The 13292-nt window shown below is 44.3% G+C and overlaps 1 protein-coding gene across 1 annotated transcript in view; it reads right to left on the bottom strand.

Moving 5' to 3' along the window:
• Positions 1–209: 209 nt before the first annotated feature.
• LOC137359100 (uncharacterized) overlaps positions 210–13292 on the bottom strand; it is a 38468-nt gene continuing 25385 nt past the window's right edge. Inside the window, exon 3 of the mRNA XM_068025414.1 lies at positions 210–4388. Coding sequence (XP_067881515.1) covers positions 3768–4388 — 621 coding nt within the window. The 3' untranslated portion in view covers positions 210–3767. The remainder of the gene's footprint in view (positions 4389–13292) is intronic.

The following is a 13292-nucleotide window of genomic DNA, read 5'->3' as shown; positions in this document are numbered from 1 at the left end:
TTTCTCATCACTCTGTAAATGTTAATCTTCACACTGTGGGCTGGATTTTACCAAGCACATGACTTCGGGCTTCGTGGCGGCGGAGGCTGGAAGATGGTTCTGGCAGTGGTCCGCCACGGAGGCCGACGCCAAGAGGGCCCGGCACGATCCTCCCAGCAGCAAGGCTCCGTGGCGGTCCCCCTGCACTGGATGACAGGATCTGGATTTAAATATTTAAATTACTGACTTGCATAAATTTAAATCAACTTATCTTTAATCTTCCGGGCCCGCCGCAATTTTTTTTTAGATTAGATTAGAGATACAGCACTGAAACAGGCCCTTCGGCCCACCGAGTCTGTGCCGACCATCAACCACCCATTTATACTAATCCTATGCTAATCCCATATTCCTACCAAACATCCCCATCTGTCCCTATATTTCCCTACCACCTACCTATACTAGTGACAATTTATAATGGCCAATTTACCTACCAGCCTGCAAGTCTTTTGGCTTGTGGGAGGAAACCGGAGCACCCGGAGAAAACCCACGCAGACACAGGGAGAACTTGCAAACTCCACACAGGCAGTGCCCAGAATCTTCGGAGTCGCGGCCGGCACTCCTGTGTCTTCAATTCTCCATCCGGGGAAAGCCTGCGTGAAAATGGTGGGGAGGGGGGTGGGGTTAAGATTTTCAGCGTGGTGCGGGAATGGAGTCAAATAAATGTAATGGGTGCAGGGGTAGGTGGAAAGGGGTGAACTTTAAACTTTGTGCAGTTTTTGGGGGGGGGAGAAGGTCAGATTTAAAAGGTAAGTGCTTTTTGGGGAGAAGGGCAAATAGTTAATGTAAGTTTTATTGGGCGGGTGGGAAAGCGCCATTAGAAATTTATTTGATAAGTTTGTGGGGGCGTGCAGCTTTAAAAAATTAAATATGGTAGCTTCATGACCCTGAGCTTCCAGTTGCTTGCCATTTCAACACACTCCCTGCTCACATGCCCACATTTCTATCCTTGGCCTGCTGCAGTGTTCCAGTGAACATCAACGCAAGCTCGAGGAGCAGCACCTGATCTTTCGATTAGACACTCTACAGCCTTGCAGACGCAACCTTGAGTTCAACAATTTCAGAGCATGACTGGACTTTTTTTAATATATTTTTTTTATTTTAATTTTTGACCATGAGCTTGTTTTTCATGTGGACAGAGCTGTTCATTAGTCTGCCATTAACACTCTCTCTGGACTAATGCTTTGTCTTTCACCACAATCGTTAACATGCGCTTTGCCTTTGTCCCGTGACGGCTTTGTTATTTAATCTCTCCAGCCCTCTGCCCTATCACACATTTTCCCTTTTGTTCACTTCCCCACCAAACAACCGCCCCGCCCCCCCCCACTTCACTTGCTTGAAACCTAATTCTTTTCTAACCTTTGCCTGCTGTGAATTCTACATTTTCAACTGGTGCAGCAGAGAATTGGATGTGATCCTCTATCTTCAAACTGAACTTTCAACCAACAGAGAAATCTACAAACACCGGAGGCCTGCAACTAAAGAGGACTTGACCTATGAGAGAATTCAACATGTTTATTGTGAACCCTGAAACCCAACCTCACTTCAAGCCACTTACCTCTTTTCCTCATTATCTGTCTTTTCTTGTGTGTGTGTGTGTGTGTGTGTGTGTGTGTGAATGTGTGAATGGGTGAGTGGGTGCATTTGCAACAATTTCGGGACAAGGTATATTGCTCAATAAATAATTAATCTTATGTTTTTAAACCTACAATAAAACTTGTCACTGTCTGTTTATTTGGCAAATAAAACACAAAGGAGCTAAAACCCTAATAACAAAAAAAACTTGCTGTGGTCAGGTGGGAGTTGAGCAGTGGGAACCAGCCACACCCCTCACCATGTGGTCGTAACACTATCATATTCTTCCTTGGAGCCAGTTCTCTTGCAAAGCCACTCACTCATTTAGACACAAAACATGACTTATTTTGAAAAAGGTCATTCTTAAAAACAAACATGATTAAATCGATTGCAGTCTGTTACTCTTGGTAATTACAAATGACACTGCTAACATCTCCTTGATTTTGACACCTGTACCAGTAACACAGACTGCAACCCATTTCAATACATATAGCTATGTTTATCCTTATGAGTCATCTACATTAAAATAGGTATTTCAAACCAAAATGACTGATTGTCAACATATTCATCGGATATGTGGGGAAACCGGCTTCAAGGAGTATGGCTTGGATATTAACAGGGTGAGTTACATAGGCAAGTGGGTGGATTTTTGTGTCTTTTGGCCCTGACAGTTTCCCTGCACAGAAGGCAGCCTAGTTGACAGGCTTGGCTTCCAGTTGAGTAATGCCATATCACCAGTCTCAAGGCAGCTGCTGATAGTGATCTGCTAACGTAAAGGGGCCATTAAACAAAGCTGTAACCTAGTTATTGTTGTATGGTTATTGAAAATTTCAAAATGGTTCAGCCTTTGCAGTTAGTTGCAAAATGAGAGCGCTCATAGTTGATCTCGAAGAAAGCTGCCCACAAAGATCTAATGAATCTTTAGTGTTGATTTCTCCTTTTCTGACATTAATTTCATTCTGCTATAGACGATCTCTGGCATCCAGCAACAATGATATCATTAAGCAGCCAATCACATTGAATAATTCTCACACACAGCAAAGCAGGAAGTAACAGGCAGGTTTTATCATTCACTTTTTGTAATTTTACAGTAAGCAAAATAAAGATTGGGACATACACATGGGATGATGGTAGAAACTGAAATGGCATAAACAAACTTTTAAAAAAACTTTACAAATTTTTGGATATTTTGTATGGCATGCAGAAATTGGACATGCCACAAATACAAAATTCACTTTTCAGGACCAGAGAGATTGTTCAGTGGTATTTTTTACGTATTACATTGTTAAAAACCCAGTTATACCTGATTCAACAAGGCATGACTTTTTCAAGGGTTTTACAGTTTGAAGAATAGCTTAAAATGTGGAAGATCATGTATGTTCAGTGATTTCTAATTGACATTTATCTGTGAGGACTTCAACGCACACCCTGTGGAGGAGCAGAGATTCACTGACAGCAATTGGAATGCCACATTTAACCGCACACCTGCTGACACTGGAAGTTGCTGTCAGTTTCACAAAGTAATGACGGTGGACTCTGACAGTTTGATCATCATTACAACTGCAAAATCCAGGACATTGTGTTGAATGCAATTTCTTCTTAATAGATGGAAATGCTAGAGAAAAAAGTGATCAGATGAACAGCCAGCTGACGCCTGGATGATTTCTTGTCAATTTCTTTCCCCTCACTAGCCTGCAACCTGATCTGTGGGTTCTGGACTAGACCAATTGCAGATCGATGATATCAAATCTCTGAAGAGAAAACAGTTGCCTCTCTCTCTGCAAGCCAGTTTTATTTGCATCTCAGGTTGGACAGATGACTTTGAAACAAAATGTGTGATATATAGAGTACAGTGTTTCTCAAGGTTCTTTTCCTATTTCATCTAATGTCCTGGGTAATGAGGCATTTACCTCAACAAGTTGCTGTCCCACTTTTTCTTTGAAGCAATAAGGAGGAATTTCCTTGTTCTATTGCTTTTTCCATCATATGCTGAGCTGATTATTCTTCAGACTGTATTTGAATTACATATTCTGTATTCATAAACATTAATTCAACATTCTCCTTCCAATTTTTCATTGTCTAAAAGAACAGCAAAACAATCTTACTTGTATGTAATATTCAAGTATGATAGTCTGGAATTCACACCATGCAGGTGACTATTCACTTGGAATAATGTAAGTATCATCGTTTTCATCCTTTGGCCGGCCTGTATAGTTATAGTACACAGCTGAATCATGCACTGATGGATTATTTTCATAAATACCCTCATCATAATCCATGGACTGAGAAGCCTGAAATTGTTGGAGAACTGCGGGTGATATGAATGCTGAATTCGTCACAACTTCTTCAGTTTGGCTAATGGGACCAATCATAACATTCTCATAATTATGTTGAGTCAAAGGTAATGTGTGATTGACTTGATATGTTGGAGAGGCGTTTGAACTAGAAAGCTGCTCAGAAGAACTATTATTTGGCCGAGGTTTGTAGATGTATCGTTGTTGAACATCTGATTGTGTTGCATCCTCCTCAGTGGCACTTTCCCTCAACCACTTCTGCAGTCTTGGGAAATGAAAACCTTTTGAACCATTATGCACATAGCACCAGATCAAAAGTCCAGCAATACCAAGCACTAGCAATAAGGGGATGACGATTGCTAAAGCATAAATTCCACTAAGGTTCATGACAGGCTGTGTAGTCGATTCAGAAGAAGGCGTAGTACTTGTACTATACTTGAGAAAAATAAAGACGATGAGCATTAAGCCTCTTGAGATAAGCATCTAAAATGCAAAAGAGAAAGAGTCTGTGATGTAGAAGTCACATTTGATATTTTAATTTTCTTGTACTTTTTATTAAGTCCCTTAATGTCATACTTGTGTACAATCAACTTCCTTGTAGACATCTGCCAATACCACACTTAAGGATCTGCTCAGTGCTGCATGAGGGTAACATATCATTTAGATTTCCTTCTACCCTACATGGCTTGACTAAGAGGGGAATTCTCTGATAATAAGCAGATGCATAAGCCAAAACAATATATTGGTGTCTGAGTATTAAAAGATTCAAACTTGCCAACCATGTTTAAGATAAATTTTACATTCCTGAGTTCAGACAACAGTGTGAACAATCCCTATAGCGGCAATTTTAACTCTACCTGCCCAGTGGAGAGTTAAATTGACCAGGTGACTTACCTGCTGACATTGTACACTGATGCCTTCATTATCTATTTTAATGTGCTCATTGGAGCAGGCAGTAAGGACACTTGCCTGAAGCCAGCAAGGTCACATTGTATATGGGCCTCGACTGCAATTTTAACTGTGACCTAAGCAGGGAAGCCATTGTAGCTTTCCTGTCAGGTGAAGCCAGCAGGAAAAGACCTAATGAAGTCATTTTTTTCTTACTGTCTTCATGGGGCCAGGAGACGTCTGCGTGGTCTGCCTGGCTGCAAAAGGAAAGTTTAGCACCCTACCCCAACCCCACCCCAGGTTCTCCTATTCCTCTGAGGTGCTGTTGAATCCTCCACCCTGTGGCTCAGCTTGTAGCTGATGACTGTTGGTGAAAACAGCTGTAAGTGGGCAGCAGACTGGCAGCATAAAGAGTTAAAATTGTCCCGGCCTCACACTGCCGAGGTGCCTCACCCGATTCGAACTCCTGCATAAAGTCTTAGATTTTGGAGTTGGAAGACCATCCTGTGAAAGGAAGTAAACTTTTTTTTTTGTCAAGGCAGAATTTTTTTGTTAATATCTGTACCAAATGCCATTTGAAAGCAATATAGCTAGAAAGGTCCTTTCATATTCAAGCAGCACCCACAATGGTGATTATTTAGGGGGTAATTTTACACAAACCCGGGGCAGGGGGAAATTAACAAGAGAGATTATTCACCTGCTTAACACCCCAAGCTGAATTTTAGGGCTCCGCCTAACGGGGGGCCCAAAATTAAGGGAGGCTGGTCGGCGTGTCAGTTTCCTGAACCTGTTCCCTATGTTGGCCATTTTGGCCAAATGCAGGTTTGGGGCCCAGGAAGGCCACCCTCCTTGTTGAGTAGGGATTAAGGAGGCCAGCTAGGATTTTTCAGTTGGCATCCGGTTTCCCGACATGATAGGGGGGCAGATTAACTGCTTGGAGACAGGCACACAGCAGCTGGATGAAGTGCCAGCACTCTTGGCAGGCCTGCAGGCCCTTTCTGCCTGTCTGGGTGGGGACACAGCCAAAGACCACCCTGTAGAAGGGTTTCCCCACACCCTGTCCTCCCAACCCGCACCACCTCCCCCCCACCCCCCCAACCCCCCACCGACCCACAATGGCCTGGCTAAGTTTTGTGCATTTTAATTAAAGTTTTAAAAAAGTGGCTGAGAGGGCACCTACTTGTCGAAGCACCCTCCCAGTTACTTATCTTGTACTGCAGCTGGGTGCATCTCTGAAGTTGGAAGTCCTCTGACTGTCCGGCCAGCTTCAAGAGCCTGCCCACTGCCGTTAATTGGACAGGGAATCTGTCTCCATGTCAATAAGGGCTCTCCCATGTGAAAATCTAGACTTTAATCAGCTTCTCTCCGGGTTTCCAACCTCTATGGGGACAATTCTGCCCCCCCAAACCCACTCCCACACCCCCTGCACCACCACCCCCCCCCTGCAATTTTACTGTCCCAAGGAGGACAGTTTAAAATTACCCCCTCAAATTCTAGTCACTTTTTCTGTGCTTTCTTGTTGAGTGAAAATGTTCTTCCATGACCGATGAAAAAAAATTGGATAGTTTCTGATGATTGTATCGGTGCCGTTTCCTGCTCCCGCCCCGAACTGGAAAATTTATCAACTTTGCTTCTAATTTCCACCCTTCTCTCACCTTTACACGGTCCATCTCTGACACTTCCCTTCCCTTCCTCGACTTCTCTGTCTCCATCTCTGGGTTAGGCTGTGTATTAATATTCATTATAAGCCCACCGACTCCCACAGCCACCACGGCTACACTTCTTCACACCTTGCCTCCTGTAAGGACTCCATTCCATTCTCCCAGTTTCTCCGTCTCCGATGCGTCTGCTCTGATGATGCTACTTCAATGACAGCGTTTCTGATATGTCTTCTTTTTTCCTCAACTGAGGATTCCCCCCCACTGTGGTTGACAGGGCCCTCAACCGTGTCCGGCCCATTTCCCGCACCTCTACCCTCACCTCCTCTCCTCCCTCCCAGAACCGCGACAGGATTCCCCTTGTCCTCACCTTTCACCCCATCAGCCTCCATATCGAAAGGATCATCCTCCGCCATTTCCGCCACCTCCAGCATGATGCCACTACCAAAGGCATCTTCCCCTCCCTTCCCCTGCCAGCATTCTGAAGGGATCGTTCCCTCCCTGATACCCTGGTCCACTCCTCCATTACCCTGACCACCTCGTCCCCTTCCCAAGGCACCTTCCCCTGCAATTGCAGGAGGTGTAATACCTGCCCATTTACCTCCTCTCTCCTCACTATCCAAGGCCCCAAACACTCCTTTCAGGTGAAGCAGCGATTTACTTGTACTTCTTTCAATGTAGTATACTGTATTCGCTGCTCACAATGTGGTCTCCTCTACACTGGGGAGACCAAACGCAGACTGGGAGATCACTTTGCAGAACACCTCCGCTCAGTCCGAAAGCATAACCTCGAGCTTCCGGTTGCTTGCCATTTCAACACTCCCCCCTGCTCTCATGCTCACATCTCTGTCCTGGGATTGCTGCAGTGTTCCAGTGAACATCAACGCAAGCTCGAGGAACAGCATCTCATTTACCGATTAGGCACGCTATAGCCTGCCAAACTGAACATTGAATTCAATCATTCAGAGCATGACAGGCCCCCCATTTTACTTATATTTTTTATTTTTGGTGTTTATTTTATTTTAGTTTGTTCAGTTTGTTTCTACTCTGCCTATCCACTGTGTTTTTTTTGTTTTTGTTCTGATTTGTGCTTGTGGCTGTTCAGTTTTCAGTCCATTAACACCCTATCTGTACTAATGCTTTGTCTTTCAGCACACTATTAACATATCGTTTGCCTTTGCTCCATGACCTTCTGGTCAGCTATTCTGTGACCTTGTCCTATCAACACCTTCTCTTTTGTTATCTCTTGCCCCACTCCCGCTTTACTTGCTTAAAATCTTTTACATTTCTTATATCTGCCAGTTCTGAAGAAGGGTCACTGACCTGAAACGTTAACTCTGCTTCTCTCTCCACAGATGCTGCCAGACCTGCTGAGTATTTCCAGCGTTTCTTGCTTTTATTTCAGATTTCTAGCATCCGCAGTATTTTGCTTTTATTCTATGGATAGTTTCTTTCGTTGGTTGGGAAGGAAACAATAAATAAAAATGTAAAGACCTGGCACTCTGAAGTATAGATCCATTGGGGCATACTTATAATTGTTATTTTATATTTATTAGACTGCATCATTTGTGAAATTAAAATATATACATCATGGGGCTGGAGTTGGTGCACTCTCAATATTTAGTTTGTTTTGACTGCCGTATAAAGTGGAAGCTGGCCACAGCTGAGCACTATGTGATATTTGGTATAAACAGGGTGAAGCATGTGCAGAGACTGCTGACGAAAAGGCAAGTTAACTTTTATTTACTTATTTTGATGCAGAGCCAGAAAGAGCAGGAACAGCACTGTGGGCTGCTGCAAGTCTGGGCTCTTCCCTGCCTCCTGCACCATCCCCCCCACCCATGGTTTGCCTCTCCTCCACCCACACCCTCCTTCGAACTACCGACCTAAGAAAAATCAAAGTCGGCTGATTTTCCTTAGGCCCTGCTCAGCGAACTGCATCAGATTTGGGGTTTGCAGTTCACCAATTTTATGAAGGTGAGGCCTGCGGCCCAATTTCCGGTGAACATTGGGCTGGTTTCTTTGGGCACTTGTTCCCTTTGCAACACACATTTCCTGCTTGTGTCTGGCGCTTCTCCAATTTCCTGATCAGGAATCTTTTGATTTGCCTTTGCAAAACAGATGATCCTGATTGAAAAAGTGAGTGGATATCATTTTTTTGCTCTCTGCTACATTGTAGCTTTAGCAGGCTACAGGATCTTTTGAAAGGACAAGGAAATTGGGAAAGGAGGAGTAGCAATATTGATAAAAGATACAATTTTAGCAGCTTCTCCATTACCTAAAAGGCATAAGTCAAGTATGTGATGAAATGCTCTCCACTTGCCTGGATGCAGTTGCTGCAGCACTCAATAAGGCTAACTCCATTCGGGACAAAGCTGTCTGCTTGATCAGCAGCCCATCCACCACCTAAAACATCTATTCCTTCCACCACTGGTGCACAATGGCGTGTACTATCTATAGTTGCACTGCAGTAATCTCCAATGGGAACACCATTAACTCCAGGCTACCCTCCAATTTACATGCCATATATCACATTTCCTTCATCATTGCTGGGTCAAAACACTAGAACTCCCAACCTAACAGTACTGTGGGAGTACTTTCACCACATGGACTGCAGGAAGGTATGCAGAGAAGGTAAATGTGGCGTCAATCAGCATGCAACACTGTTTTAGCACCAGCACTGCCATTTTTCAGTTCAACATTCCAGCAAACACCTTCTGTGAAGCTCACATAGCTGAACATGCATTCAGCAGTGGAAGGAGCCCCCTCCTGCTCCCCACCCACCAGCACTATTTATAGAACTATAGAATTCAGAGAAAGTTTAAGGCACAGAAAAAGGCCACTTGGCCCATCGTGCCTTTGCTGGCTGAAAAACAATCCACTCAGTCCAATATAATAAAAGCAAAATACTGCAGATGCTGGAAATATGAAATAAAAACAAGAAATGCTGGAAATACCAGCAGGTCTGGCAGCAGCTGTGGAGAGAAAAGCAGAGTTAATGTTTCAGGTCAGTGACCCTTCATCAGAACTCAGTCAAATCCCAACTTCTAGCATTTGGTCTGTAGCCCTGCAGCATAAAGCACTTGAGGTGCATATCCAGACTTCTTTTGAATAAGTTGAGAGTCTCTGCCTCAACTGCCCTTTCAGGCAGTGAGTTCCAGACCCCAACCATCCTCTGGGTCAAAATGTTTTTCCTTATCTCCCCTCTAAATTTCCAACAATCACTTTAAATTTATGCCCCCTCATCACTGACTTCTCTGCTAAGGTGAATAGGCCCTTCACCTCCAGGCCCCTCAAAACTTTGTACATTTCAATCAGATCTCCCCTCAGCCTTCTCTGTTCCAAGGAAAACAACACCAGCCTATCCGATCTTTCCACATAGCTGCATTTTTCCAGTCCTGGCAACATCCTCGGAAATCTCCTCTGTACCCACTCTAGTGCAATTACATCCTTTCTGTAATGAGGTGACCAGAACTGCACACAGTACTCATGTTGTGGCCGAACCAATGAGTTATACAGTTCCAGCATAACCTCCCTGCTTTTATATTCTATACCTCGGCTAATAAAGGAAAAGATTCCATATGCCTTCTTAACCACCTTATTGACCTGTCCTGCTACCTTCAGGGATCTGTGGACATTCACTCCAATGTCCCTCACTTTCTCTACACTGCTCACTATTTTCCCATTTATCGTGTATTCCTTTGCCTTGTTTGACCTCCCGTATTGCATCATCTCACACTTCTCCAGGTTGAATTCCATTTGCCACTTTTCTGCCCATCTGACCAGACCATCAACATCTTCCTGCAGCCTGTCGCTATCCTCCTCGCTATCTACCACACGGCTAATTTTTGAGTCATCTGCAAATGTCTTGATCATGCCCCCTATATTTACGTCCAAGTCATTAATATACACCACAAAAAGCAGGGGACCCAGTATTGAGCCCTGCGGAATGCCACTGGAAACAGCCCTCTAGTCGCTAAAACACCTGTCAACAATTACGCTTTGTTTCCTGCCACTGAGACAATTTAGTACCAACCTTGCTGCATTTCCCTGGATCCCATGGGATTGTATTTTTTTAACCAGTCTGCCTTGTGGGACCTTGACAAAAGCCTTGCTAAAATCCATGTAAACCACATCAACTACACTACCCTCATCTTTCTTCCTTGTTACTTCTTCAAAAAATGAGATCAAGTTGGTCAAACAAGATCTTCCCTTAATAAATCCAGGCTGACTATCCTTGATTAACCTGTGCCTTTCTAAGTGACCTCTGTCTCTCAGAATAGATTCCAATAATTTGCCCGCTACTGAGTTTAGACTGACTGGCCTGTAATTATTCGGTCTATCCTTTGCTCCCTTTTTAAACAGATGTACAACGTTAGCAGTTCTCCAATCCTCCGGCACCATACCTGTATCCAGTGAGGACTGGAAAATGATGGTCAGACCCTCTGCTATTTCCGCTCTTGCTTCTTTTAACAGCCAGGATACATTTCATCTGGCCCTGGTGATTTATCAACTTTCAAGGATTCTAATCCCATTAATACTTCCTCTCTCCCTATGTTTATCACATCCAATACTTCACACTCCTCCTCCTTAACTACAACATCTGCATTGTCCCCCTCTTTTGTGAAGACAGACGCAAGGTATTCATTAAAAACCATACCAACATCTTCTGCCCCTACATATAGGTTGCCTTTTTGGTCTTTTATAGGCCCTACTCTCTCCTTAGTTATCCCCTTACTCTTAATGTTTTGATAAAACATCTTTGGGTTCACCTTGATTTTGTTTGCCAATATTCTTTCATGCCCTCTTTTTGCTTTCCAAGTTTCCTTTTTGATTTCACCCCTCCATTTTCTATACTCCTCTTGGTTTTCTGTAGTATTGAAATCTCAGAGGTCGACATAAGTTTTCCTTTTCTGCCTTATCTTACCCTGTAGGCTCCTTGACATCCATGGGGCACTAGATTTGGCCATTTCACCATTTTCCTTTGTGGGAACATATTTACTCTGAACCCCTTGAATCTCCCGTTTGAATGCCTCCCATTGTTCTGACACTGATTTACCTTCAAGTAGCTGTTTCCAGCACACCTTTGCTAAATCACTCCTCAGTTTAGTAAAATTGGCCTTGCCCCAATTGAGAACTCTAACTCCTGTTCTATCTCAGTCCTTTTCTATAATTATGTTCAAACTGACTGAATTATGATCATTACCACCTAAATGCTCTCCCACTGCCACTCCTTCCACCTGCCCACCTTCATTTCCTAAAACTAAGTCTAAAACTGCACACTCTCTTGTTGGACTTGCTACATACTGGGCAGAAAGTTCTCCTGAATGCACATGAAGAATTCTACTCCCTCAATTCCTTTCACACTAAAACTACCCCAGTTAATACTGGGATACTTAAAATCCCCTACTATTACTGCCCTATTGTTCTTGCACTTCTCTGAGATTTGCCTACATATCTACTCTATCTCCCTCTGACTGTTTGGAGATCTATAGTACACTCCCAGCAGTGTGATTGCCCCTTTTTTGTTCCTTAGCTCATTCCCTATGGCCTTATTTGATGAACCTTCCAACATATCATCCCTCCTCACAGCTGTAATAGTTTCCTTGACCAAAATTGCCATTCCCCTTCCTTTCTTATCCCTCTCCCTATCACGTCTGAAAACCCTGTAACCAGGAACATTGAGCTGCCATTCCTGTCCCTCCTTAAGCCATGTTTCTGTAATAGTTATGATATCATACTGCCACGTGTCTATCTGTGCCCTCAGCTCATGTGCTTTATTTGCTATACTCCTTGCATTGAAATAGATACCCCTGAACACTGCCAAACTTTTTTAAAATTTTCTAACCTTAATTCCCTCTGTCTCCCAGACTCATCCATTAACTTTCTGCCTTCCATTTTCATTTCTGATTTTGTCCCAACTGAGTCTACTCTCGGGTCCCCATTCCCCTCCCAAACTAGTTTAAACCCGCCCCAATTAGAGGCCTGCTACCTGACCCGAACCCGACAGGATCCAACGACATGTGTTGGGTTTGGGTCAGGTTGGGCCCATCTTCCATGGCCGGCTTTCGGGCTCGGGTCGGGTCGGGCCGAGTCCGGGTCAAGTCAGGTCAGGTCGGGCCGGACACATACGGTAGGTGCTCTGCTGGTAAGTATTAAAATTAAAAAACCTACCTGAGCTGGAAGTCCGGGACGAAACTGAGTCTGTGCAGTGAGCGAGTGATGTCACTATGGCGTCATCGCGCATGCACTGCAGCTTCTTGCAGGTTCGCTGTCAGGAAGGTATGTAAAGCGATGGTCGGGTCGGGCTCGGGTCAGGTCAAGTCGGGGCTGGTGCGAGTCAGGTCGGGCTCGGGGCAAAATCGGAGGGACTTTGGCCGGGTCGGGCTCAGGCCCGCTGTGCTTCGGTTGGGTTCGGGTCGGGTTCTTTTTCCCGACCTAAGGCAGGCCTCTATCCCCAATAGTAACAGCAATACTTCCTGCAAGGAACTCCGTCCCGGCTCTGTTCAGGTGCAACCAGTCTGGCCTGTACAGGTCCCATCTCCCCCAGAACCGGTCCCAATGTCCAAGGAATCTAAAGCCCTCTCTCCTGCACCATCTTTCCAGTCATGCAATCATCTGTCTTATCCTTCTATTTCTATACTCACTTGCGCATGGCAATGGGAGTAATCCGGAGATTACTATTTCTGAGTTCCCTAAATTCTGACTGCTGGACCATATCCCTCTTTCTACCTATGTCGTTGGTTCCGATGTGGACCATGACTGCTGGCTGTTTACCCTCCCCCTTCAGGATGCTTTGCAGCCGCTCAGTGACATCCTTGACTCTGGCACCAGGAAGGCA

This window comes from Heterodontus francisci, chromosome 1 (assembly GCF_036365525.1).
Source record: "Heterodontus francisci isolate sHetFra1 chromosome 1, sHetFra1.hap1, whole genome shotgun sequence".
Lineage (NCBI taxonomy): Eukaryota > Metazoa > Chordata > Chondrichthyes > Heterodontiformes > Heterodontidae > Heterodontus > Heterodontus francisci.
The sequence above is the reverse complement of the archived record's forward strand: the minus strand, read 5'-3'. Positions and strand labels throughout refer to the sequence as shown.